Source organism: Nomia melanderi, chromosome 1, assembly GCF_051020985.1.
Source record: "Nomia melanderi isolate GNS246 chromosome 1, iyNomMela1, whole genome shotgun sequence".
NCBI lineage: Eukaryota > Metazoa > Arthropoda > Insecta > Hymenoptera > Halictidae > Nomia > Nomia melanderi.
This window is the reverse complement of record NC_134999.1, coordinates 28287704-28314339: the sequence shown is the minus strand read 5'-3', so window position 1 is coordinate 28314339 and position 26636 is coordinate 28287704. Positions and strand designations below refer to the sequence as shown.

The 26636-nt window shown below is 30.3% G+C and overlaps 1 protein-coding gene across 1 annotated transcript; it reads left to right on the top strand.

Annotated features, from left to right (window-relative positions):
• The first annotated feature begins 11 nt into the window (after nt 1-11).
• Nucleotides 12-26636, top strand: LOC116428605 (uncharacterized). The gene is made up of 4 exons (XM_031980434.2): nt 12-114; nt 3563-4012; nt 11040-11449; nt 17357-26636. The coding sequence occupies exons 2-4, from the start codon at nt 3574-3576 to the stop codon at nt 17564-17566; spliced, it is 1059 nt and encodes a 352-aa protein (XP_031836294.1). The 5' UTR covers nt 12-114; nt 3563-3573; the 3' UTR covers nt 17567-26636.

The following is a 26636-nucleotide window of genomic DNA, read 5'->3' as shown; positions in this document are numbered from 1 at the left end:
GAATTTCTCTCATAGGGGAGGTTCTGCCTGTCCCGGATTGTCGTGTTCGTTCGACGGAGCAAACTGCCGGAAGTAGAAACGGAGAATAGCAACCCTTTCTGTTATTCACATATCGTGAGTATCTGTTTATCATAATATAACCATCTTCACCATTATTTTCCCGATATTCTCATGTCGTATATGATCTCCAATCACTGAACAAAACAACACCAACCGGATCTCTAACGTTTACCACGAAAAAGAAGCTCGCTTGCTTCGTACTTTCTATTGTTTCACGCGTTTTTCTCGGTATTCCTAGCATGATTCTTTTCTTCGTCAGCAATGAATAGTTTCGCAGCAATTTTTCTGTTTAATTTCGCGTCTGGTTCTATGATCTTTATTTTCTGTTTTTAATTATTTTCGTGGTCCTGAGAACACGGAGTTAACCTTCAGATGGCAGGGACCGGTGTCGTCGACGTGAATGATTTGCCAGTTCGCGTGGTGGTTAACATTTGACGAAACGAAAATCGAAAATCGATCACGTCGACGGGAAATGTCGAGGTCCCGTGTTACTATTTTTCTTCGGCTATTCCGAATGGACCTTTGGGGATCTTGATCGAAGGCTGTCGCTATCGCGAGCACATCGCTAAATTAATGCGGAGACACATGTTTTGGTTAAGCTCCTCGATCGATCGAATTCATTGAAGATGGTGAATGGTATTTCTATTTATTTCCTTTGCTGGTTAATTATTTATTTGTTGACGGGGATCGATTCGATTTGCTTGGAGCCACGGTTTCTACATTTTAATGTTGCTTCGTTCGAATGTGCATTGTAGATTGTTATTGTGAAACTCATTCAACAAGTTTCGCGAGTAATTTTCTGATAATTGAATTCTTTTTGTTATTATTTTCATGGAATTACGTTTTTCAATAAATGATGTTGATTTTGTTCTACACCTTTTACCATGGCATTTGAAATATTATAAAAATGCATGTGTCATTTTTGTTGTAAGGACAAGTGAGTGTTGTATTTAGTATATTATTTATAATTATATTCCGTAAATTAAATTAGTTGCGCAAGCAGGTGCATCGTGGTACTTGAAATAATGTAGGCACGAATTGGAAGCTAAAACAGTGACAGGTGTACTATATGTGATGACAGAAAATTTTCTCGAAAAGACATAGAACGTGTAGGAAACAAATTTTTACAAATGATTACAAATGCTCTTACAGACATTAATTTATAAAATCCGTATAAAATGCGTTGCAATTATTCTGTAGTATTGTCTATGAAACAGACGGTGAAAATTTTGTTTCATAATAATTTTTCAAGATTTACTTGTTATATATTTTCATTCCTTTTTTAAAAATTAAAGTACTAACGTATTATTTCACACTAGCTATAATTTCAGTATTCACTTAAATATAGAAGATGGACTAATTAAGTATAATAATCACTTTGTAAATTAGTGTATGTATATAAAATGGCTTTTTCTTTAATTAAATTAAATATAAAATCAAATAATTACTTATTTAATATACAATACATTTTTTGGTCCACTTGCTATAGGCAGAAGAGAACCATTTAAGTTTTTCAATGAAATATGGTATTATTTGTTTTGATTTTATTAACTTTCATCGTAAAAATATTCTGAATAACATTTATCTAAAAAAACTTTTGTTTATTTAGCACATGCTTAAATACAGTTATTTTATGCTATGTTCATTACGTTTATAAATAATCATTATCAGATTACAAAGATGATTTTCCTCTATGAAGTTAAATGGGAATAGGAAAAATAAAAAGGTATAAGGCTTCTGCGTCAATTATTTCATTTTCCAAAACATGTCTACTTAAATATTTTCTACCAGTTTCCAGCGTTTCTTCCGAAAAAAATTATTCTTCGATATAACTATTCACCCTTATTCTTCTTCAACTATGCATAATAAAAAGTTGCTTCAACTAAGGTTTTTATAATTTTTCTAAGCAAAGATAAATTAATATGTGATTTTTCATTTTCATTCCAGCAATTATACCAATCGCGTTTGTTAAAAATAAAATGATTGGTATACATATTACATTTTATTCAAACAAAATATAAAATCGCCATCTGCTGTCGTTTTTGAGATAACAGCTTGTGACACACTATTTGGTTTATCTTGCATATTTTTATTTGTGCAATCCTGGAATCTGTATATATTTTATATATTTCTACATCTAATAAATATGAATGACCTGAATATATATTTTTTATTACATTTAATTCATATTTATGTTTGCGTATGTATTTTTCATATGTGCATTGCATCTGTTCCATTTGAAAAATGTGCAAATCACCTGACGAATATAGATGAAGCCATAATCTCAAAAATGATGCGAGTGGGACGAAACTGAAATAAATTACTTTCGGAGGAAAATCGAATTATTTAATGAATTAATATAAATTCTGAAATATAATCGGGACTGTTTTTAAATGATGACACGAAATTAAAAAGACTGCAAAAATAAATATGAGAGACAGAAGTTTTTATTCATAGAAAAATTTCATTATTTTCATTAAATTTTAATGTTTATAAAATTTCTTACTTTCTCGTCTTCTGTAAATAATAATTTAATGAATATATATTTTTAATATCTACTTTAAAAAAATATAAATAGTTTTACAAATTTGAGGATGCCCATTCGTAAATTGGTTTATCTAATCATTTTTCGGATAGTTTCTTAGATTATTTTAATCCATTTGACGTTTTCAGTGTTAATATAATGTATAATAGTATAACCAATTTTTAAACTCATATTTATTTATTTCTGCATTTAAATTGAAACAATACCCGTGTTTTTGCGTTCATTTTTAAACATAGTTATTAGTATGAAATGATGTTAAAATTAAAAAAATGATCTTTCCATACGTGTTAATGTGCAAATACGGTATAACTTCTTTAAGTATTTCATTTGAAAGCTTCTAGAATATATAAAGTTACTAAAAATCGAATATTTTGTTCTGGATAATAACGATCTCCCGATAATATTATAAATTTGAGAAATAGATAAATATGAACAACGATGTATCGTTAGAGATAAAAGTAATTTAACCCAGATGTGTGACCTTATACCCTATATTTTATTCTCTCAACAAAAGGTTCATATGTAACGAAAGTAAAATAAATGTACCAGTAAATAACCAGTTAAGGTTATACAACCATATTTATTTGAATGTTTACTTTAATATTTACTTTACTATCTACTATAATATTTATTTCACTATTTACTTTATCATTTATTTTAATATTTACTATACTATTTATTTTAACATTTATTTCAGTGTTTATTTTACTACTTATTTTAACATTTATTTTAATATTTATTTCACTGTTTACTTTACCATTTATTTTAATATTTATTTTACTATTTATCTCAACATTTCTTTTAATATTTATTTTACTGTTTATTTTAATACTTATGTTTATATTTATATTTATAACACAAGTATATTGTCCTGAAACCCTCAATGATACTCACAACTTGGTTAGTTACTAGCATATTCACTTTATCTAGTTAAAAATCACTTACTTCATTCCACAGGTTTATTAGTTATGTACAAAACAGTACGAAAGGGCGATGCCAGCCTACAGTACACAATCCTACCGCAAACAGACCAGTTCCCCTCGTCTGGTTTCCCTCAAACCGCCACGAAATCGAGGCCGAGGATCATCAAATATACCATGGGCACGTTGATGATTCTTATCATTCTCTCCTGCGTGGCAACGCCGTTTCTAATGAATCAAGATGACCAGAGCCTCTTCGCCAGCAGTATACTCGCGTTGGGTCGCGTCGGGCACAGCAAAATTTCCAAAAACCCGTCGAGGGGTCAAGGAGAGAACGTCAGCGCGGAAAGAATCAGGAGCAAGCCGCCGGAGAAGATGACGTCGTCGACGGAAGCTTCTCAGAAACAGAACGTTCAGGATGGAATGACTTCGCTGGTGAGGTGGTCGAAGACAGAGGGAGAAGAGACTGAGAATTTCACGATTACAGGTACGAATGCTTTAATTATCATTATTAAATATAAAAGTAATATTTTAATTGATAATAATAATTTTTTATCAAATATAAACATAATATATAATAGAACAGAGTATAATATAAAAATTATTATTATCAAATGTAACGATTCATTTTTTGGAAATCGTTAGGCATGTATACACAGAGTGACACAGAGTTTGTAGTATACAGAATAGCTTCAATTTGTCGATATCAATTATCAAAGTGACATATTAAAGTTTTATTTACTTTCTAATTTTTATCTATTTTATCTATTTCCTAAATATCGGTGTTGAATTGCAAAATTCTCATTATTGATAATATATTAGTGTTTTGTCAAAGTACATAAAGAATCTCACTTCAATTATATAATAAAATTCATTTAACGTTGGGCAGAACGTTAAATGCCACTATAAGATTCATATTCCATATACACTGACCTAGTAAATTAATACTACCGTCGCATGTAATTCATTATTGAATCCAAGATATATTAGCTGACGTAGAAGAATGGGAATTTTACGGAAATTTGCTTTCCTCCTAAAAGATCTTAGTCAGATAAAAAGACAAGTTTAACTAACATAAAATTTTTTATTTTACTGTTTAATAAAAATTCCATTAAACTTAGGTTAAAATTTGCATTTTTATTGTATGTTTCATTTTTACATACTTATATTCTTTAGTATATTTTTATACGAATAAGAGTTAGAAGGGGACAAACGGGAGCATTCTTAGACATTACTGATATTATAATATGTAGCACCAAAAAAATTTTTCTGTTAACGCTAGAAAAATATTTTATGCACTAATAATAGGAATAATTAGAACTTTGCACATCTCCAGAAAGAAATGGGTATTTTAAATCATTTTATTACTAGCAGCATATTAAAGTAGAATAAAAGGCTGACAAACATTGTATACTAAGTTTTAAGAGATTTTCACAGAAAACTGATTCTACTCTTCAAATCTGTAACAATTTCCATTTCGAAATAACTTTAACAAACTCCAGAGTAGTGTTTGCATTTATACAATTTTCAAGAGGAAAAATTGTCTTCGCCTTCCAGCCTTTTTTCTTCGCGGTGCAAAAACATCTTTGGGAAAAGTAATATAGTAGCGTGACAGTAGAAACTTTATTTTTTAAAATGCTTGGTAAATGGTATGATTTTTTAATGAAATTATAACAGTTTAAATATCGACAATTTTTCATAAAAAAATTTAATGATTCTATAACTTTACGTGGTAATATATAGATTATACGTAATTTGTTAAAAACACAAATTATTGTGAGTAATTTACAACTTTAATTGTCTTTGCACATTGAATAATGTAAAATTACACTTAAAATTAGAAGAGGGATATTTCACAGCTGTCTCATAAATTAGATTCAAAGAAGGCTTTTTACCTTTCCGCATTTCAATGCAAGAATATGCACACAGAGGTGCATTTTATTTTGAAATTTATGTCCCTTTATTTCGTGTATCGTGTTCCAACGATGATTTACATTTTCTTCGAAATGCGTTCAAAGGGAATACCGTCGTACATTTTAAGAGAAGAACAAATAACGCTGAAAGAAGATTTCATGCTAACAGATACGGAAGTTTCCTCGTTTCTTGTACTTTCAACGGAAGAACAAGTATGAGCGTATGTTCTATTTGAAAAGTATGAAACATTTTCACATAAAGTTTTATGGTGAGTTGAAGGAACAACATATTCAGATTATAAAGATACATGTTCCCAATATTCCTATAATCTTCCTCGCCTAGTAACACCAATGTTACCGCAGTAAACTTTTATTTCAGTAGCTACTCAAATAAAATATTTACCTTACTGCATATTTGTTCTATCGTACCATCTGAATTACTTCAATATTAACATACTGTAGAAGCAGATTACCTTCACATTCTTTATTTTCCATGGAGTTTAAGGATTTCTTTCTTGCATAGAAATAAAAGTATTCTTCTACGTATAAATTTTAATATTTATAATTCGCTATTTCTTTTTTGTCTTTCTTGAATTTTGTCAGACAAGAAAAATTCTTATTATTCTGCATTATTATTTAAGATATTAGTACACAACGTAAATACATAATTTTAGGATAAACTTCTCAACGAGAATGTTTTAGATATTTATTGTCTTAGAATCTAATCTCTACAAAATTTATATACCATGATCATTTGAATATGTATTCTAGTGAATAATTATTTCGAGCCTCTTTTTGTTAGTTTCAATTTTTGCTAATATAAAGGTACTTATTTTAGCCAGACGTTTCTTTGATTTATTAAAAACATTGGAATTTGATACCTACTAAATTAAATAAGTATTCTGAAGGAAATGTGATGGAAAAAGTTTAATCTTACAAAAAGTGATTGATCCAATTTTATCCGGATTGCTGCCATATCTTCATCTTTTTCTTTCTCGGTAGTGTGCTCGAAACTCTTCACAGATATCAAGAATGGACATCTTCATCCTCAATACTCCTTCCAATATCGTATCATTATTTATCTGCAGAGATATTTATAGTGTGAAATTCTGCACTAAATAAGAAGAATAAATCTGATTCAAAAGCATACTGATCCGTTCAGAATTTTTTGTCAATTTAATTACAAAGTATTTCATATGCTTTTCAAAGTGTGAAAATAATCATATTTAAAAAACGAAGGGATTCGAATTCGTCAAAAAAACGTCAAATGAATGCTGATGGTCATTCGTGACCGTCTAGGCAATACTGAAAAGACAGATGGAGGTCATGGATAACCACTATACAATATACATGGCACTCAATGTGTTAAAGACATCATGCACGTGAGTTTCTATTAATACGTGAAGAGTTCTGTGGACTAATTTATAGAAATTTGGGTCAGACACAATTCTTCTGACTCAAAGAGAGCAAAGTTAGTCAATCTGTACAAATGAATATACATAGAATTGATTAGCATTTATGAAACACTTGGATGTTCACAACTTTAAAAAATCATAAACCTAAAAGTCCCTAAATTTGTGCAGTAATTACTGATCATAATCACTCGTACACTTCATCGAGTAATGTAATGTAAAATTATTTAAATCAGCTTCTCATCAAACAAGTTAATTTCTTATTTAAATAATAAAGGCCTTTGAAGTGTCAACATGTATTATTATCTGTCAATAAATTCGGTAAAATTTATTCAAGCATGTTAATAACCACTTTAATCGGGGCAAGAACAAATAGTTCGTACTCACGCGATCGCAGTTAACCCTCTTCCCTCTCTGCCCCAGTCGTAGTCTACTTCTACGAAATATGTATATTGCACGACATACAGATCTCTGACATGAATATGCATAGATTGTAATTTAACGCAACAATTATAAATTGCTGTAGACTGAACCGTTCATTGCATGTATACATCTTTTTGCCTTGTTGGGTCAACGTTACCATCGATGAAGCGAATAATGATTTACTTCAGTTTTATTTTATTGCTGTATGAATTAGACGTTGTAAATGAGGTTATTGTGTAAATGAGATTTTTCTTACCGATTACGTTTGAATAACATGTCAAGAGGGTGAAAGATGATTTCTTATGAACAAATATAGAATACATTATTTTCTCGATGCTTAATTTTCAAGGAAATGGAATTTGCCGACTTTTCATAGTGAATTTTCAAACTCCATTTTCCCAAAACTTAAGCGTTGGATAAATAAATTTTTTTTTATATTTTTTACCAAAAATTACCTGTCACCCACTTGACATGTTATTTGGAAATATTTTGTATAGGTACAAATTCACCACTGAATTCCATAGCAAACTTTAAAACATAAATGTCAGGCAAGGGTCTATTTTAGTTATTTAATTTAATTTCATTGTATAATATATTGCATAAAATAAGCTTTATACTTTTCATATATTAGACCATTTTGTATGTTCCATGTTCAACAAATTTCAAATAATATTCCTTCGTTTCAGAGTACTGTTTTATTTTCACAGCAAATATTTTCAGTGCGTACTATATTATATTCACCTTAAGCTATTCAGAAATTTCTTCCATTTTCCAATGTAAACAAATTACCTCCTTTAAAGTTATTGAGAAACGACTGGGCAATTGTTATTATTAACGAATTCCATCGATTTCTGCTTAGCTGCTCTGTATAAAGTAAAATGTTTTAAAAGTCCTGGACCTAGTTTATCAACGGTGACCTACAAGGACACGTTTGTAGAGAAAATACGTTTATAACAGTGACTTTCTTTACGAGTTCCAGCGTGAATATAATGCGATGCGAGCACTAAAAATTTGTTTTCGGGAATGGTACTATATGAGAACATACAACGACGACGGTTATAAAATTCATAAACTCGGATTTGACGCATTAACGGTAACAAAGTTTATAACAATGAAGGTTCAACAGTTTTATATGCACAACATCGGAATGTTATCGATAAAATGGTAACGGGTCGTAGCCCGTACAGGAAATTACATTGTAAAGTATTGAAATTATAAATATCTTTGACGTTCATGTTCCATTTAATTCGAAATCGATCAGAAATTTTCAGTTAATTCAATGTTTAATGCACTATATAATTTATTTTAGACTATTTTTAAACATAATTCTGCTACACTAAGATCGAATAACGTAGTAAGAACTGTTAAACGACAATGTAAGATTAAATCGATACAGATGGTGACTTTTATTAAGTTTCCTTTATAAAGATTCGATTATACAAATTGTATAAAATATGTTATTTTTTAACACTATGATGAGTTTCACTTTTTTTATTTCGTGATTATTCATATATCAGAAATATCCAAAATGAATTAAAAAATAAATAGTTTCACTTGAATACTATAATAAATACACGAAGAAACGGAGAAGAATCTGTTGTTACAATTTTTACAAGGATCATCTAATAATCATAATAAATCATCGGTACTTTTAGTGGCAATAAACTTCATTGAATATGATTATTTGGAATAGTATAAATGAACTTGTATCAAAGTATAAGTTTTTCATTACATCGAAATTTCAACAGAGTGTTCAAACGTATATATGCACCCGTATATAAAATATTGATTTTCATATATTTAAGACTTACTACTTTATTGACGGATTTCCTACTTCCTGATTTGTCCAAACTCACATGTACACGTGTCCATAAGAGTATATGTATCTATACATGTTCCAAATCTTTCTACATCTTCCTAAATGTCTATATTTCCTATAATACGAATAAGTAAAATTGGTTTTCCCATGTATCAACCTACAATCTGTGAGCTGTAGTTAATTTTCATTCCTTCGGTTTTTAGAACATTGCCCCTTTACTGTATAATAATTCAAAATTCTGCTGAAAAATTGTTTATTCTGTTGCCGAAATATATATAGGGTAATTATAGTTAAATATTAGCATAAAAAATAAGAACTATTAGTATAAACAGTAATAACATTAATTAAACGTATTATTAAATACACTTAAACAGTAATATATTTATACTACAATATATGGCAGTATAAATTTAATTTACAATTTGTTTTCATCTCAATATCACAAACGGTCAAGATAAAAAATGGAATTTTGTACTTATCGCAAAGGAAGCCATATGCGTCGGCATATGGCTAATTTTACTACAGCAAAAACCGTTTAGTAATGTTTAGAATAGCTTTTGTATCTATAATCATTTCCGAATGAATACACTGAAATCGTATATTTGAAAATTAATTTCATTTCCTTGTGTATTAATTTTTTTCTGCTTCACGTATCAAAGTTCCATTTGAATCGAAATTGGCTCGTTCAATGCTAATAAGATAAAGTGCAAATTCTATTATATATTATATTATACTACATAGAAAAGTGGGACAATTGTACAAAATTAGATTTCTGCAACCATTTTAAACCTATATCAAATCAGACACGGTTGCAGATTGAGCTGCAGGATTTAAAATGAAAGAATTTATTATTACGTATATTCCATTTATAATATGACCGTTTATGGCAAGTAATTTCAGAATATCTTCCCTTTAATATTAAATAATGTAACAGGTTCTGTTTTTACTTCTATAAGAGAAAAATATACCATTACGTGATGGTTATTTCAAATTGACATCTCCGTTTCTGGAGCAAATAACATTTATCGATAGGAATAGAGTTGCTCTTATTGAAAGTAATCCATTTAACTTCTCCAATCGGGCGGGTCTAATAATTTCCAGAGTTAAGGGTCCTATTTGTGGTACACATCAATCATTTCTTTCTTTTAAAGGAAAATGTAATAACGTAAGAGGTAAGCGATCATCACATGAAATGTCAGTGTATAAAAACAAGATATTCGAATTAGGTTTAATAGTGTACAATTATTATTATGTTAATGCGTTATTAATTACTGTGTGAGAAATACTGTTTTCATTTTGTTTATAAATATTCTTTCAGAATAATATATCCATTTCTGCAGGATTTGAAACACTATATTTTATTTTATGCTAATTAAATTTAATCTGATACGTTACAAAGACTACGTAAAAACTTCTAAGTTAATATTCCAAAATTAACCTTGATACAAAGCATTCCCGGGCCACTACAAAAACTTATAAAAACCGCTGGCTTTCTCGCAAATCTATGGAACAAATCTCTGACGCTAAAAGGTTTAATCGTATTAAACGCTCATAGTTTTAATATCAAATTATAAATTCACTATCTTCTTTCGTCGTATAAACAGAAACAGCAAAATGATTAACACTAGGTACACGGAACGCGACGATTTGACGCATATTTAATTTTATAAACACTATTTGGTAAATGTTTACGTCTACTTTGATTTATGCAATTATACCAGTATATACGTAAATTATCTATTTTTAAATCTTTAACTTCCAAAATCCGAATAAACGAATATGCATTTTTCTAGGAACACTAGAATACACTGTACAATAAACGTCCGTAAATCTGATGTTAAACACGTGACATCTTGTCGCACTAATCTTGTTATTATTCCAAAAATTCGTCGTTGATTATCGTCGTCAACTTCTAACAATAACATCAGATTTCCTCCTTTTATTCAGACTCTACGTTAAGCAGTACACAACGATCACACGTTTCTTCCGAGTCACCAACCAGCCTTCAGCAAACATCAACATCTACCAAGCTTCCCTCGACTTCGTCACCGGTGCCTTCTTCGGCTACCCTGAAATCATTGCCGAGTAATTTGGACGAAGCTACCACGACGATTTCAAGTGCGTCGAGGAAGTCGAAGATGCCGAGGGTGACGCTGAAGCTCAGGGAGAACGAAACAATACCGCAGATGTACATGAAGGCGGGCATAGCCTCGTATAAAAAGGGCAACATCACCACGAGCGTCCTGGCGCACGGCCTAAGTCTGGAGGGGTTAATCTTCAAGACACCGGATGGGACGATAAAACCTTGGCCGCAGAAGTGGTTTTTCACTGATCCCTCTTCCGACTTCCAGTGGAAGGTAGGTACACTTTCGATTTCAAAGGATTGTAATGAAGGCTGAAAATTCGAAACTGATAGAGCAGTGTTTATCAACTCTGCAAAGTCTAACGAATGGCCATTTTAGCTGGATAAAATTGATTTTCGAATGAAGAAAAAGGAAATGCTGCAACATAATCTACGATAACCATATATTAACCCTTTGCACTCGATTTATTTACAACGTTCTTGGAAACTTGTATTTATTTTTAGGGAAATGAAAGAAAATAATGTACAACAGTAGAATTCCATGTTTTATATTTATTTTATTTATTGTTATTAGAATGAAAGTTAATTTTTATAATTTTTTAGTATGTGGTACTTTTTAAAATAATTTCCAACGTTTTATAACAAATTTGTATTGTCATCTCTAACGTGACATACGAGGGCTAAGGGTTGAAACTCTTGACATTTTATTTACCGCAAGACTTAATCGGATTTTCGATTTCGAATGCTTAATACTAAACGTACCGTGACCGGTAAAATGACCGATTTTAAAACTTGATGTAAAATCCTTCATTTCCTTTCTTTCATTTAACTTTACATCACTTCCTACACTGTCCGATTAATCACTTTTTTAATTTCCCCTTTGTTTATGTCGTCACTAAATAAAATTTATCGTTTAATTTGTTTACCTTTATTTCATAATCAATTATTTGCCCGGTTACAGTAGAAACAGATGTATATAAAGTGCCGATACGTTTAGTGTTTACAATCGATAACTTATTAACTCCTTGCCCTATGATTTATTTTTGAACACATTTCCGACCGCTGATGTTTTACTAAAATTTTCTATGAGACCGATGATTTTAGTCATATACAATTATTTTGGAAGGCGTGTAATAAAACTGCGATAGTTGATTGAAATTAATATATATTTGAATGATCCTTCTTTTGTTTATATATAAGTATCCCTAAAAATAAAATTACTGAAAATATTCCCAGTAAAAGGATTGATAATGTTCGAAAGTACAAAGAATACTATTATCTGGAAAATAATCAAGAAATCCTGCACATCACCTAAAACGAGAAATCTCATTCTTGGTCGCGAATGTGTTAACGGTGATCAATACAACTACTTTATCGTTAATAATTTATTAGGAAAAGAAAAAGTGTTGATGTTTGTTCTATGGCTACGTTCACTCCAAAGTTTAACATTTAATTTATATTTAAAACAAATAAGTAACGCTTAGATTTCTCAAATTCAGTTTAACATTTTCTTCACGCGTCTGACATTGTAGGTCAAGCGGTTGAAATTATGCTGATTCAACCCTTTCCTCTCTGAATATGTATTTTTTCCCCTAAATCAAAGAGATATTGCTGCTTAAACCATTGACTCATATCAAACTCGTGATAAAGATTTTAAACTGAATTTTTGAAATCTAACTATTATTTATTTTTGTTAAATATAAGTTAAATATTACTTTTCTAGTTCCAATCGTTAACCTTTGGAATAAACATAGACATAGAATAAGCATCGAGATTTGTTCTTTTCCTAATAAAGTATTAATAATAAAGTAGTTGTATCGATCATAGTTAAAAAATAAATCATATGGCAGGGGGTTGATCCGAAGACGGACAGCACAAGCCGAAAAGCGATGAATGTTTTTTAGAAATAAGGTAAGGGTACCAGTAATTGACCTAGTATCAGTAGTTGACCATTTTTCAGGAAAACGTAAAAAATAAGGCTTTAGTAATAATCTTTCGATGAAGACACGATACATATATTGCAATATCTACCAAGCCAACTCCAAAACGCTTTTACCTGAATGAAATTGTTTATCGTAAAAACTAACAACCAATGGAATATCATTGACGTTGGTTGTATGCCTCCGATTTTCAACATGGAATTAACTTCTTTTCATTTGTATTTGTCCTTTTGCTTGTAATTTCGCATAATCGCTACAAATAAACGATATTAACGAAATCACCTTTAGTGTTTACGGTATTACTATAAGTGGCCAACTGCTAACTAACATATGGTCAAACACTAGTTATCTCGTTTTAAAGGATGGTCAACTTTTATCGCGAGTATTGAATTTTCAAAAATATCTGTCAAATTTGGATAATATAACTGTTTCAAAAAGGTTCACTTTGTTACGTAATGTAAGGAATTCAAACAGCATTTTCACGCATAGAGACTCTCTATTTAATGAAGAAGCGAGCGGATACTATTTTTCACGCAGAACATTTTTCTTAACTGGTCAACTGTTGGTGGTTTTACCTTAATTTCTATTTAACGTAAAGAACGATTGCTTTCCTCTAAAGTCGTATAAACTGAAATACCTGGACCGATCGATAACCAGACCATGTTCGTGAATCTAAAAGTAGAGGCGGGGAAACGGTCGGTTTCTTTATTTTCCTGCAACGTTTCTCACTAGGTCGCCATTATCCGTATCTTTCTACCTATGAAACAGACATACTGCTTCCTTTCTTCCGAGACTATTTCGCCCGTTCTCTTCATTCACTCTCAACTGCTTTTGTTATATTTTATCTCTTAATTTCTTAGCCGCGTAACACTCTCACGCGGCGAAGCGCTGATTATCTCAGCGAACCTTTTCTTTTCTGGCTTTTTTTTTTAAAGAGAAACGGGGACGTCTTCAGTGATATGAAAATTACTGGATGGGAGTTGGTAAGAAAAAAAGGCCATTCATTTTATTGAAACGCGCTATTACGAGGAGAGAATAATTGTTGTCAGGCGCAGGGATCAGCATAAATTTCTGCATGAATTATACTGTTCTTAGCACAGAGCCTTTCGGGTACGCGCCTCGACTCTTTGGAAAAATTATCTCGACGCGACGTCCCGTTAACATTATACCAAAGGGTTCAAATTAATGAGTTAAATTTAGCTGTATGTGTAGCTGTATATATATTCAAATAATATGAAATAATATATTACAAAAAAATATATACGTATTCAAATATTTTAATATTTAATATTATTAAAACTATTAAAATATTATTGTACAATTCAGCCCTGAAGAGGTTAACTTTTTTTTACAATAGACAGAAATGATTTTAATTCTCGTTTGGATGCAGTTTATTTTGTTCATATTGGTACAGAATGAACAATACGAAGACGGACGAAGACAGTCATGAAAATTATATAAAAATAATTTTTTTAATCTTTTATTGCATCTTAAAGTGCATTTATTCTAGGAATTTGTTGCGAAAAAATCTGTTCGTTATATTTCATATGTTTGTAATAATGAATAGTTCAACACGATTAGAATGTTGTTCCAATTATTGATTGAATTTACAACATATTTTAAAAAAGAACAGATGATTAATATGTAAATATGAATGTTCGATGAAAAATTCATTATACCAGAATAGTTCAGTTCCAGGAATTGCGTTTAATTAAATTTCAAAAAAAAATGTGTCTCCTGCGAATTATTTAAATGAAAGATTCCTCCGTATACCGAGTGTTAGATGATCCTGGAATCAGAATTTCAAACACGTTATCCTCGAAGCTTCCAGGTATCGAAGGTATTCTATCTGCACACGCGATACCCGGTTTCGATTTCAATGGAAATTAAATTTAGTATTGTCTTCAATAGATGGAGTATGCTAATTTAAACTGAATGATTTTATTGAAATTCAATGTAAATATCTATATTGTTATAAATATAGTTATATGTACATTTCTTTCAGAAATAAAAAGAGAATGTAATTTCTAGATCATAAATATGATTTATTTATTTTTGAAGATTGAACGATTTCATTTCAAATTAAATTTATAGTTGCAACTATTGAAAGAATTAAGTGAATTAAATTAATTTTCTGTAATGTAAAATGTTATTATTCGTTTAAATGTGTGATTAAATAAAGAATCATTAAATGTTGCTCCTAGCAGTGTCTTGTAGCAGTGCCATAATAATTTGTTTTTGAAATATACAACGAAGTGTTAATATACATTTAAATAATTTGTTATACACATATTGATCCGCAAATTAAACTTATTTAGAAACGTATAACTATTTTGTTTACACGTTTAATACACGTAATTACGATAATCGTTTAAATATTGCAAATGGAAATATTTATTAATATTGAATGTATGAACTACAAATATTAAATTATAGAAAATTATGTCCTTCTTTAATAAGCAACTGCAGAATATTTATGACGGAGTCATCCATTTAATAAACACGAAGCTTTAAGCTATTATCACGCCGAGTTAGTTAAGTGGGACAAAATTTCCGATATTGAGTTTTGTGTCATCACGACGGATTAATTTACTCCGTGTCGGGCAAATACTTACACAGAGATCATTCGTAACGAGTGCATCTGTTTTTATGAATATCTTGCATGAAAAATTGATTATACGACATTATTTAATAATCTATAATATCCATACCCATATATTACAGCATAACGAAATAATTTTAATTAAAAGAATCTACTTTCTTCACGTAATAGAGATGATAATTATCTCCTGCGTTCAGGTTAAATCTGAGCACAGTATTTTTTATAAGCAATTAACGGTGGTCACAATTAACGAGATAATCCAACTGCGCAGTGCAAATAAAACAACGAACTCATTTATATTTATATCTGATTTATATTCGCAATCAGATATTTACGATTAAATTTCTATGTTTAAATAAAATTTGATATGAACTTATAAATTAATACGAATTCAATGAACTAATTTACCGAAATTAGATTTTAATAATAACTTGTTCATTTTATTAAAAGTTTTAATTTCGAAATGAACGAAAAGTCTTATTAAACTTTATTATCTATGTAATAATTTATAGTCCGCAGTCTAACTATAAATTATATACTTTACTATGTACCTATAAACTTACTTTCATACATAAGATAATTTACTTGCAATTTAACTTTAATACGTTGATTGCCACGGTGGTCATCGACGACCGAAGCTTCCGAATTGTTTGAGAGCGATTACAATAAGAAAATTGGTGTTGAATCAAAATATTGAATAGTACAATTAGCTAAATAATAGTGTAACACAAGTATTGTCATACCAAATCATTAATAATAATTATTTCTAATGTCATTTCCCTTTGTTATGATGTGTCATTTAATTAATGAAGTACCCTGTAATTTATTAATTAAAAAGAAATCTATAAAATTTATAGACAAATTGTCATGAAAGAATCTTTATTACTGTACAAAACGCTTGAAATTCTCGTAGCAGTCAACGTGTTAATATATCCACCATCCACAGATAATAAATGAATTGAATATATTCGCCATTTTTTATTCGTTCGTGTAAATAACTTTTGCCGAACACTATATATAACGCGAAAAACGTAAACGAGATTCCCTTGCTGGCAAACGAGTTTGTAAACGCGAATAAGAAATGATGGATAGTAAATAACGATTAATTACATATTCGTTAATTAGTGTTAACACTAAATCTACTAAACAGGTCAAATTTACCCATTTCAAAATGTATAGTTCGCAAGCATTTAAATGATGACAAGGCTTTTGTGAAACATTATAAAATAAGTTTGTGTATTTGTACAGACACAACAATAAGGGACCCATTAAATCTCGAGAAACATGTGAGTTGCTCAAATGCAAATGTGGTTAGATCCATTTTTCAATATTTTCTGACTTTTAAATTTTAATTGAATAAATAATTTTCTTTTTAGTTATTAAAGGATTTAGTAATTGTTTTTTGGGTCTGAAAGTCCTTCGTTTTATAGCTTCTAAATATGTTATATAATAATTTCAGAAGCCAAAACATTAACTTTCTCAATCTTTGTTTTCTGCACTTAACCGCATTGGCTTCCGAGCGACTCATATTGTTCTAATTTTTATAAGAATTTAGAAACAAATCACTCCAATAGCTTGGTAGTGATAGTGTCAATTAGTGAACACCCATAAACAGCCAAATGTGTTTGTTTATTTCTAGGGGCTGAATCAAATACCAGTAACAATTTATGTAGTCCTGGCAGGCTTAGCATCTTTGGCAAGCGTTAGCATCGTCCTTATGTTCTACGTGCAGCGGAAGACCACACGGCGCCAACGTCAGAGCATAGAGGAACCGGAAGCCGGCGGTCACGAGGAAGACAAATCGACCTTACTTGGCGCCGAGAGCCAGGAAATCGAAGAGAAAGAGTAATCGTGATCCTGCGACATGAAAAGCATGTAGCTCGTAAGACTCGTATATTTTTACAACACTCACATCAGTTTGGTATAGGTGTCTTGCGTGAAAGGTTGAAGGGACGATCATGAGTATGTAAGTATATGGGGAAAAAAGACCGAACACTGTATAGATCCGTTTGGTTAAACGCTTGAGACTCTATTTAAGGAATTGACGACTAAGTGATTAACATTTTCATTGATTTTCATTCAGTTTTTACAGAGGGAGGTGGTTAAAACAGCATAAAACACTAATCAGTAAATATTTCCAAAAATATTAAGAATTTTTAAAAAATCTCGTCGGAAATTATCGAACTATTTTAGAAGATTCTTAAATTAATCTTGTTTTTCAGTTTTACACGTTTCGATGATGCAATTATTTTTCTATCATCCTTTTTTAGCAATAGATGGAAAAATGATGAAAATATATTATATTTGTACATATTTCATTATAATCCTACGGTTCCTTACATTAAGGAACACGCGTGGTTCACTTTTTAGCTATAGCCTACCTTGATCAATGAAGAAATACTCTATTTTTCATTTCGTTCGCGTATTGTACTTGATATATGAAAAATTCTTAATTTCATAGTTCGATGAAAGTGGCAGTTAAAGAACCTCGTAGAATGTGAAATCATTCCAATCATTGCCATTACAAGCAACATTAATTAATACTAATTAGAGCAGAGACTGTCAAACTTACATATCAACGAGGATTTGAGCATTTTCGAAATCAGTTCAAATTTATTTAACTATATTGTTCCACACCACTGATATCTTTGGAAATATTCACATGTCATGTTTTATACATCTCATTCATTGACGGTGAATATTGTTGTCGCGATGTTACTTAACACTTTACCTACCGGGATCCGATAAATCAGATTTTCAATGCCACTATTTACCGACTGGAATTTTTTTTAATTAATGTTTATCGAGTCAATTAATCCTTTGCACTCGTATGTCATGCTGGAGATGACAATACAAATTTGTTATACTTTATTTGCTGTACTTTAAAAAGTACCGTACTTTAAAAGATTCTAAAAATTAAATCTTACTCTAATAACAATAAATAAAATAAATATAAAACGCTGAATTCTACCGCTGTAAATTACTTTAATTCATTTGTCTAAAAATAACAAGTTTATATCCATCAATATTGAAAATAAATCGAGTACAAACGGTTAACATTGTATAAATTCTGTTATTATGCATGTATTGGTTGGTCTTATTATTAATTCTTCATATGTATCAAATATTTTGAAATTGTTCCCTTTTATAATGAATTTCATAACGTGTTTTCATTTCAGCAAATCGGTCGGTAAAGTGTTAAAATGAAACACGATTAACACTAGAACTAGCAAGCATTTAATATGACTTTATAATTATAGTAACCCTCATAAAAATTGTAATATATTTTTTTCGGTTTCCTCATATATTGATAGTATTCAAGTGAAACTATTGATTTTTCAAATTATTTTGAATATTCAACATTGGTATGATATGAATAATTGTGGTATAACAAATCTGAAACCCGTCATTTTAATGAGCTAGGCAGTTCTAGTGTTAATGTCGATAATATCTAGAACATCTCTATGCGACTTTTAAACTTTTGCTGGATTCCATGACATTTAGTGATCGGCGATCGATATCATGATTTTCACTTTTGATACAACAGATAACGAGTAAATCGGTACTAGGTATCGTAAATAATTTACAGCGATATTAATCCGTTATTGTTTCACGAAAGAATATAATGTGACGTTGTTTTGGAATTAAGCTTTGTGTGATACTGTGAAAAGCAGCTGTTAAAGTATGTAACTACATCTTGAGATACCTCTTTCCTGACTATGTAACGTTTTTGTAGTGATCGAAAATCAATCTATATAGTACAGTTTTTTTTTATAAAAATTGGAATTCCATTAAAGAAACTTCGTTGCAAAAAGTGGATCAGTTTTTGTATACATTTTTTTAACTCAATTTTCGGATGAGGAAACACATTGATCTGGTTTAATTTTAGTGCTGAAATTTTTTAAATATTCATACAACGAATTATAAATGAAATTGAATTGATAACATGAATTTTTCATTTTCAACAATCATGTTATGATATTACCATTATTGAATCTTTAAACGTGAATGTTATATTCAAGGTTTTTTTTTATATCCAATCATTTGAAGGTACTGCCAAGAATAATTAAAAGAGTACATGAAATTAAATGAAGTTCTACAACTTTTTTGCACCAGAAATTATTATCGAGAAATTACTTTAACAAATTTATAAAAATAAAATTAATTTTGATCTGTAAAACAATTGATTACTTTTTTGGAAATACTGATAGAAAATCGAAAATTTTAAAGACAGTGTATTAACATTAGAATATAAAAATTAATCGAGTTTTATATTAGCACATATGTTAAATAATACAGGATAAGAAAAACTTATATATGTGATACATATATACGTATTTTTGTCATACTTCGCGGTGAGTACCCTTATCAACATTGCCAAAAAGATTTTAATTAATAATTATTGTACATATATCTGCACGATTGCTTGCAATTCAGTCAAATTTCATATTTATAATTCCTAAAATACAATCCACAAATTACAGCAAAACCGAGAGTTTCGGGTCAAAGTGGGTATGTAAATTTGATCTCACGACTTCGCAAATTTGATAAACAATTGCGTTGATACAACGGAGCAACGCGTAATTTGATAAGTACATGAAATGTTTATTCTGATAAAGTGATTATCAATTTATATGTACTATTCTCTGAAATATCTTATCACAAACGATATTACTGTTACAACAATGGATATTACGTAGGGCAGTGCATTACCTTCTTAATGAATTGGAATTTCATTATTTAATAGTAAAATAAAATTATATCATATTTTTTGACAATTGTTTTTATTTAATTTTCCAGCAGTCGAATCTGTAAACTTTATATCAAGTTTTATTATTAGTTGATTTTACTTGACTTATCGAAAAAGAAAGTTTGTAATCTTATGAACATTTTGAAAATTTTAATGATAAACTGGCTAACTGAATTTGCTTATGAAACTAACATTGACAGAAAAGATTATATCCAAAGGTTGCTTTTAAAGTAATTTTAATCATAAATTCTGAAGATTAAAATTCATAGTTCATAAACCCTACTTTTTATTATGAAAATATTATTTAACGTATTTCTGTTTTCTTTAAATACAAAAAAGTGAAACATAAAGATACTACCACTAAAACAATTTTTCATTTGATTTTGTTACTTATGATGTTGTTTTTTAAATATATGTCTTAACATAAATTAAATCAACTGAAGTACATTTTTATGATTTGCGGCTACCATTATTTCGTAAAAGTTAATGGATTCCTAAACAATCGTTTAATCTGCTTTTCACATAATTCGATACAAAACTTAACTTTAAAGTTTATATTTAGTTTAAATAAACAATTCAATGAAAATGTTTAAATATTAAATATGAAGACTGCGAGCTATGTTAAATACATATTTGTCATGTATATTCAGATTTTAATTAGTGTACTTACTGTTGAAGTTACAAGAAGTTAATAATTAATTCTATTGCCTCAGTTATATTAAAAGTTTATGCCAGTAAAAACAAAAGCTTCAAAAGTTTCGTTTATTTAAACTACATTTCGTTAATTCAAACAATAATTATTGTAAAAAAATATCTCTCGTGAAGCTAAAAGTAAAATACTTGTTTCAAAATACATTATTCTTTAGAACACGACACGTTCCGTATGTTTTGAACAACATATTATAAATAAAAGAAATTCAACAGTACTTAAGTGTTAACTGATTAAACACTGAACAGCTGAACCTTCCAATGCATTTATTTCTAAAGCTTTTGAATGTATTGACTCCAAACTATGCAAAGGCTTTGGTACATCAGTGTCGAAATACATGTCTCATAATTATTTCGTAAAAACTCTCGTTCATAATACACACGATACTAACAATAACTTTGAGAAAATCTTGATGCGTTTATATTAACCCTTTGCATTCGACAATATTTCCCTCTATGAACGTTCATTATTTTCTAAGGAAATATTGACAGTACTGTTTGAAACTTACATAAAGAAACGTCTTGCATAAATTAAAGGAGAGAATTAAATTATTCAAATAAATTATTCAACGTTTCATATTAAATTTTTACTTTTATAATTTTCCTGTGTTAAATCAAACGGCTACTGAGAATCGTCTCTCGAGTGTAAAGGGTTACATGTGTTCTTAATTTTTAAAGTGTGAATTGTTAACGAAAACATTCATTGGTTAAGAAATACATAGAGAGGATAAAAACGTGTGAAAGATTGGAACAGTAGGTCTTGGATATCAATGCTTTCCGTTCAAGTTCACCATTATCTGTGAGGTTCATTGCTCAACCGTTATTGTTTCCTTAGCACGACGAGGATTTTTAACGAGACGTTTGCAGTTCACTTATATACAATTAAGAAAACAATCAGGCTAGCGTAAACGAAGAGTTCGAACTCTCCCGAGGATGATGAATGTGGTGCGCCTATGTTTAACTCGTTAACGCCGGCGTTGTAACTCATAATTCGTTATACCGGGTGGTTCCATTAACCGTACGTCGTATGAATTAATTTTACAAAATTTAATAAAAAATTTGAATCATATATTCATTCTCTTTAGTATTCGAATTCAGTATTACGAAAACTATATTTACAAAGAAGGTCAAATTAACCATAATATGAAAAAATAATAAATAATAAATGATAAAAGGCAAAAATACCGAAATTATTACACCGAGTCAACGGGTTAATAATTTCTAGTACAAAAAGAAAGTCTGAGAATATTCGAGATAAAGAAGTAAATTATTTCTAGGTAACAGGTTAATTGTATTTTTCTCCATTGGATCATAATGTGTTAGAAATCAAAAAATCACTTTTTGGATACAAAATCGATGGGAATAATTGAAACATGGTTTCAAAAGTATTCCACTTTTTATTCGTTTTAGAATTGTGGGAACGTTATTTACACATCTAAAATGAATGAACAAAATTAAAAATGGTACTATAGACAACAACTTTCTTTGTATCGACAATGGCACATGCTTCCTAATGAGATAAGCTTATTTGTACTACCAACAGTACTGTAAGAAGATGAGTCCATGACAAGAGGTGTCCTTCGTTCACAGTTTCATAGTTTCGATTGGTTACGTGTAACTGTATTGACGAATAATAAATTAGAGATCGAAAATATTAGGAACTGAAAGATAAATAAATAAAACCAGTAAAAAATTGAATGAGAAAAACTGAAGAATTGATCGATTTATCGAATTCCTCAGCCTAGCCATCAAGTGATCTCCTATCAGTGCACGCCGGCGTTGACGTGTTAACCGAACAATGCTCTACGAGGCATTTAAACTAACGTTTAAGATTAATGGAAGTAGCTGGAGAACTTTACGAGACGATCAATGTTTCTACAACATAAATTTTTATAGGGAAAATTCGTAGCGTAACCACGCGTCGAACTTATTTAAGCTGTATAGTTTTCTCACGATTAGTACCCGGTCCGATCTGTAATCTAATCTCAGCGAGCCAACAATTATAATATATTATTATTATTATATATATTAATCAGTTAACTGCGTTTTATAAGTATATACGTCATCTTAAAGCTTGAAATGACACTAATTATTTCAACGATAAATTATTTATTTTTTCAGATAAACGTGTACTTCTTCTTTATTTTGCTTTGATTTTTCATTAAAATATACTCTAAATGCATTCGCCCTGCATTTGCCGAGTACACACTTCATTTTTTTATTGTATTGCGCGCAAAACGAGAGATTTTTGAAATTACATTCCACGGTTAACAGGTTAATATATTTTGTAATGCATATATATTAATACAATGACAAAACCTTTTAAGTCACACTTTACTAGAAGAAAATCCATTATTGTAATTCATTAAATAAGTAAATATGTTCGAAAATCTCGTTTTAACCAGGAAAACCTTAGAATTCAACTGGAAAAAGTGAAAAATAGAGAAGTTTAACATTGCATTAATATCCCCTCATTCATCTGTTTCGATCCAATTAATTTGAAATAGAGGATCTCGGCTCGGATCTTATCTTGACTTCGAATCAACGCCGTTGCACGATTAGTGCTCGGTCGCAGTTCCGATTTTCGGGTACTAATCGCGAGAATACTGTAGTCGACTAACTCGTCGAAAATGGTCGCAAGAACAACTTATTGTCCATTGCAGCAAACGTGGCACTCGCAACGTCATAGGGGCGGATAAGTCGCTCCGAGAAATCCAATTACGAATTCAGAAATGGCTCTTCGCGCCCTTCGTCGCGCGGACCGATTAGTGTGCGTGAGCGTGTCAGCGAATCATGTTCCAGAATTGAAAATCTGTGTAAAAAACGCGTACACTTTCGAATCTGGCTACTCAGATGAGAATGCCAGGTTCGCTGCAACGGGCGGTACTTACTTCGCGCACGCGTGATCATTCCCCAAGCGAAGAAATTTAATTATTATTTGTACCGATCAGTTGACGACGCTCTAAATCGAAAACAAATGGGCAAGGGGTATTCGACAAATGTAACTTTTCTGTTTACGAGCCGTTCCATGGGCTTACGAGCCAATGAACCGCAGTACCGTGTAATCGCAGGTATTAATTAGTAGATACACGTGTAATCCCGTACAAACAAACAAACAAACAAATGAGAGGAAAAAAAAACGAAAGAATGATATTCGATTGTGCTTTTCGTGAGAGGGAAAAAATAAAAGGACTCATAAGTAAACACAATAGTGCTGTAGCTAAAGAGAAAGACGGTTATAGTTTCTATTTTGAAAATTATATTTTTTTAACTTTATTAATTTTTGACTTCCACATACATATATTTATATATATATACATATAATTGTATATACGTATTCACATAACTATTATATACATATAAATATATCTATATACATAAATTATAAATATTATTTAGTGGATAATGAGGTAATGTACGCAAGATGGGTCAGCTAAAAGTGGAATTGCGGATAATTCTCAAACTCAATTCGAATCATAGTCTGATGACGATTACGATCTCAGTGAAGTTGTCTGTTGACGGAAATTGTACATACATACCCTTAGGATGTAAACTAAGAAAGGAACAATTACAAGAATTCAATCGTACTATGAATTACACACAACTGCATTGGAATTTGTTGCATAATTTGAAAGTAAGACACCCTTGAGTTTGCAGCATATTAAATGAAAAGTAATTACCTATGCGAAAGGCAGTGGCGTGAAGTTTCTCAGATTGCTGATATGATAAAATGTTACTAACACTACAGCTGTTGTATTTAAACAAACAAATTGTTGTAAAAATGAGCGATCGGAGAAATTCCGTATTAATTGCTATATGAAAATTGAATTCTAAGAATTCTTGTCATGAAACTGTTGCGCTTTTCGTTAAAGAGAAATTGAAGATCTCATTAAAAAGAAACTCGGACAATACTGAAGAAACTATTAGCTTTAGTAAGCAACATTGACATATTAAGAATATCGACCCTGACAAACGTGTATAAGTTTCCGTTGAATAATATGTTTCCTTAGATTCCTGGCATTAATGATAATGGAGATATTTAAAATTCCAATTTTAGGTGAGTCACCCTGTATATTTATGTATGTACTCGATAAGAAGGCCGTGTAACGCATGAAATCGTACCCATTCGCATTATTATATCTATTGTAATTAAATCAATTGTTTGGATGGTTTATGCCAATGTTTTCAAATGGTTACAGCTGTAAGACGGTTGAAAGCGAAGGTTAAAATCTGTAGCGACCTTTGTCGTAACTCGAAACATGTGATACTTTTGCCTTTAAATTATTAAGTTTTCGAAATTTATCGAGAAACAAGTTTATCTTCCTACCTGACTTACATCTCACTGGCAAAATAAAATTTTTTAGTTGTATATTAATGAATGATTGTTCGAGGTAAAAGGGATATGGAACGTTAAAAGCGAGACAGTGCTTTAATAAAATATATATACGCTACACGAATGTTCAATGAGAAATCGTGATCGTGTAATTGCAGTGCAATTCAACAATAACCATTAATTCCATTATCGTCACCACAATTTCTGAAGGACGACACTTTTCTTGGGTTACGTAAGTTATTCTAAATACTTCCTGAGTGAAATTGAGCAATTAAAGGAATACTGTAATAAAGAAGAAGAACAAACAAATTCGATATTAATAAACAAATCAAAGCATTGTACTTACACCACTCATACTTCTATGTTCACTAGTTTCCATTCTATTTTTACAAAAAATAATACAAAATATTAACTCGGTTCCTAATGGTGTAACATTTATTTCTTTATAGTAATTCATAATAATTAATTACTAATGTTTTAAAATTGAACGAAGCTGTGTTTGGATCTGTTTTCATAAAAAAAATGTCCTCAGGTCGATTATCAAAATTTCGAAAAATGTAATAAGGAGGATAAAAATTAGTGCTGAACTAACAAGTAGCACTTTCCGTTTATAGTTTACGTTTGTTTACAATGTCTAATTGTAAATTGTTCGTTCATAGTGTTTTCGCTTGTTTTTCTCTTGTATTCGTGTTTGGCTGAGCATAGTGTATTATGAAAGAATCACCTTGAGTATAAAGTACCGTAAATTACATGATTAAGGAAATGTGTATGCAGTTGTACGTGTATCAAACGATTCGAAATAATAATAAATCTGGCATTATCGATGAAAGCCTAATGCACAATTGGTTTCCGTTACACGGCTTGATGCATTAGCTAGCTTAGGTAGGCAAACCAATTCTGTGTAAATATATTATTAACACTGTAACGTATGTCTTAAGAATCACGACACGAACTACTGATCGTGGTGCGTTTATTATTGAGAATTGAATTGTTAATTCGAGTTGAAACTGAAATAGCTCACGCCTAATTAGGGCCTATAAGTGTATACAAACAAATAAAATATTGAGAACGAATTATTATTTTTCTCTGTTTCCTTTGTCTGCCTCTACAAGGTGATATAAAAGTATG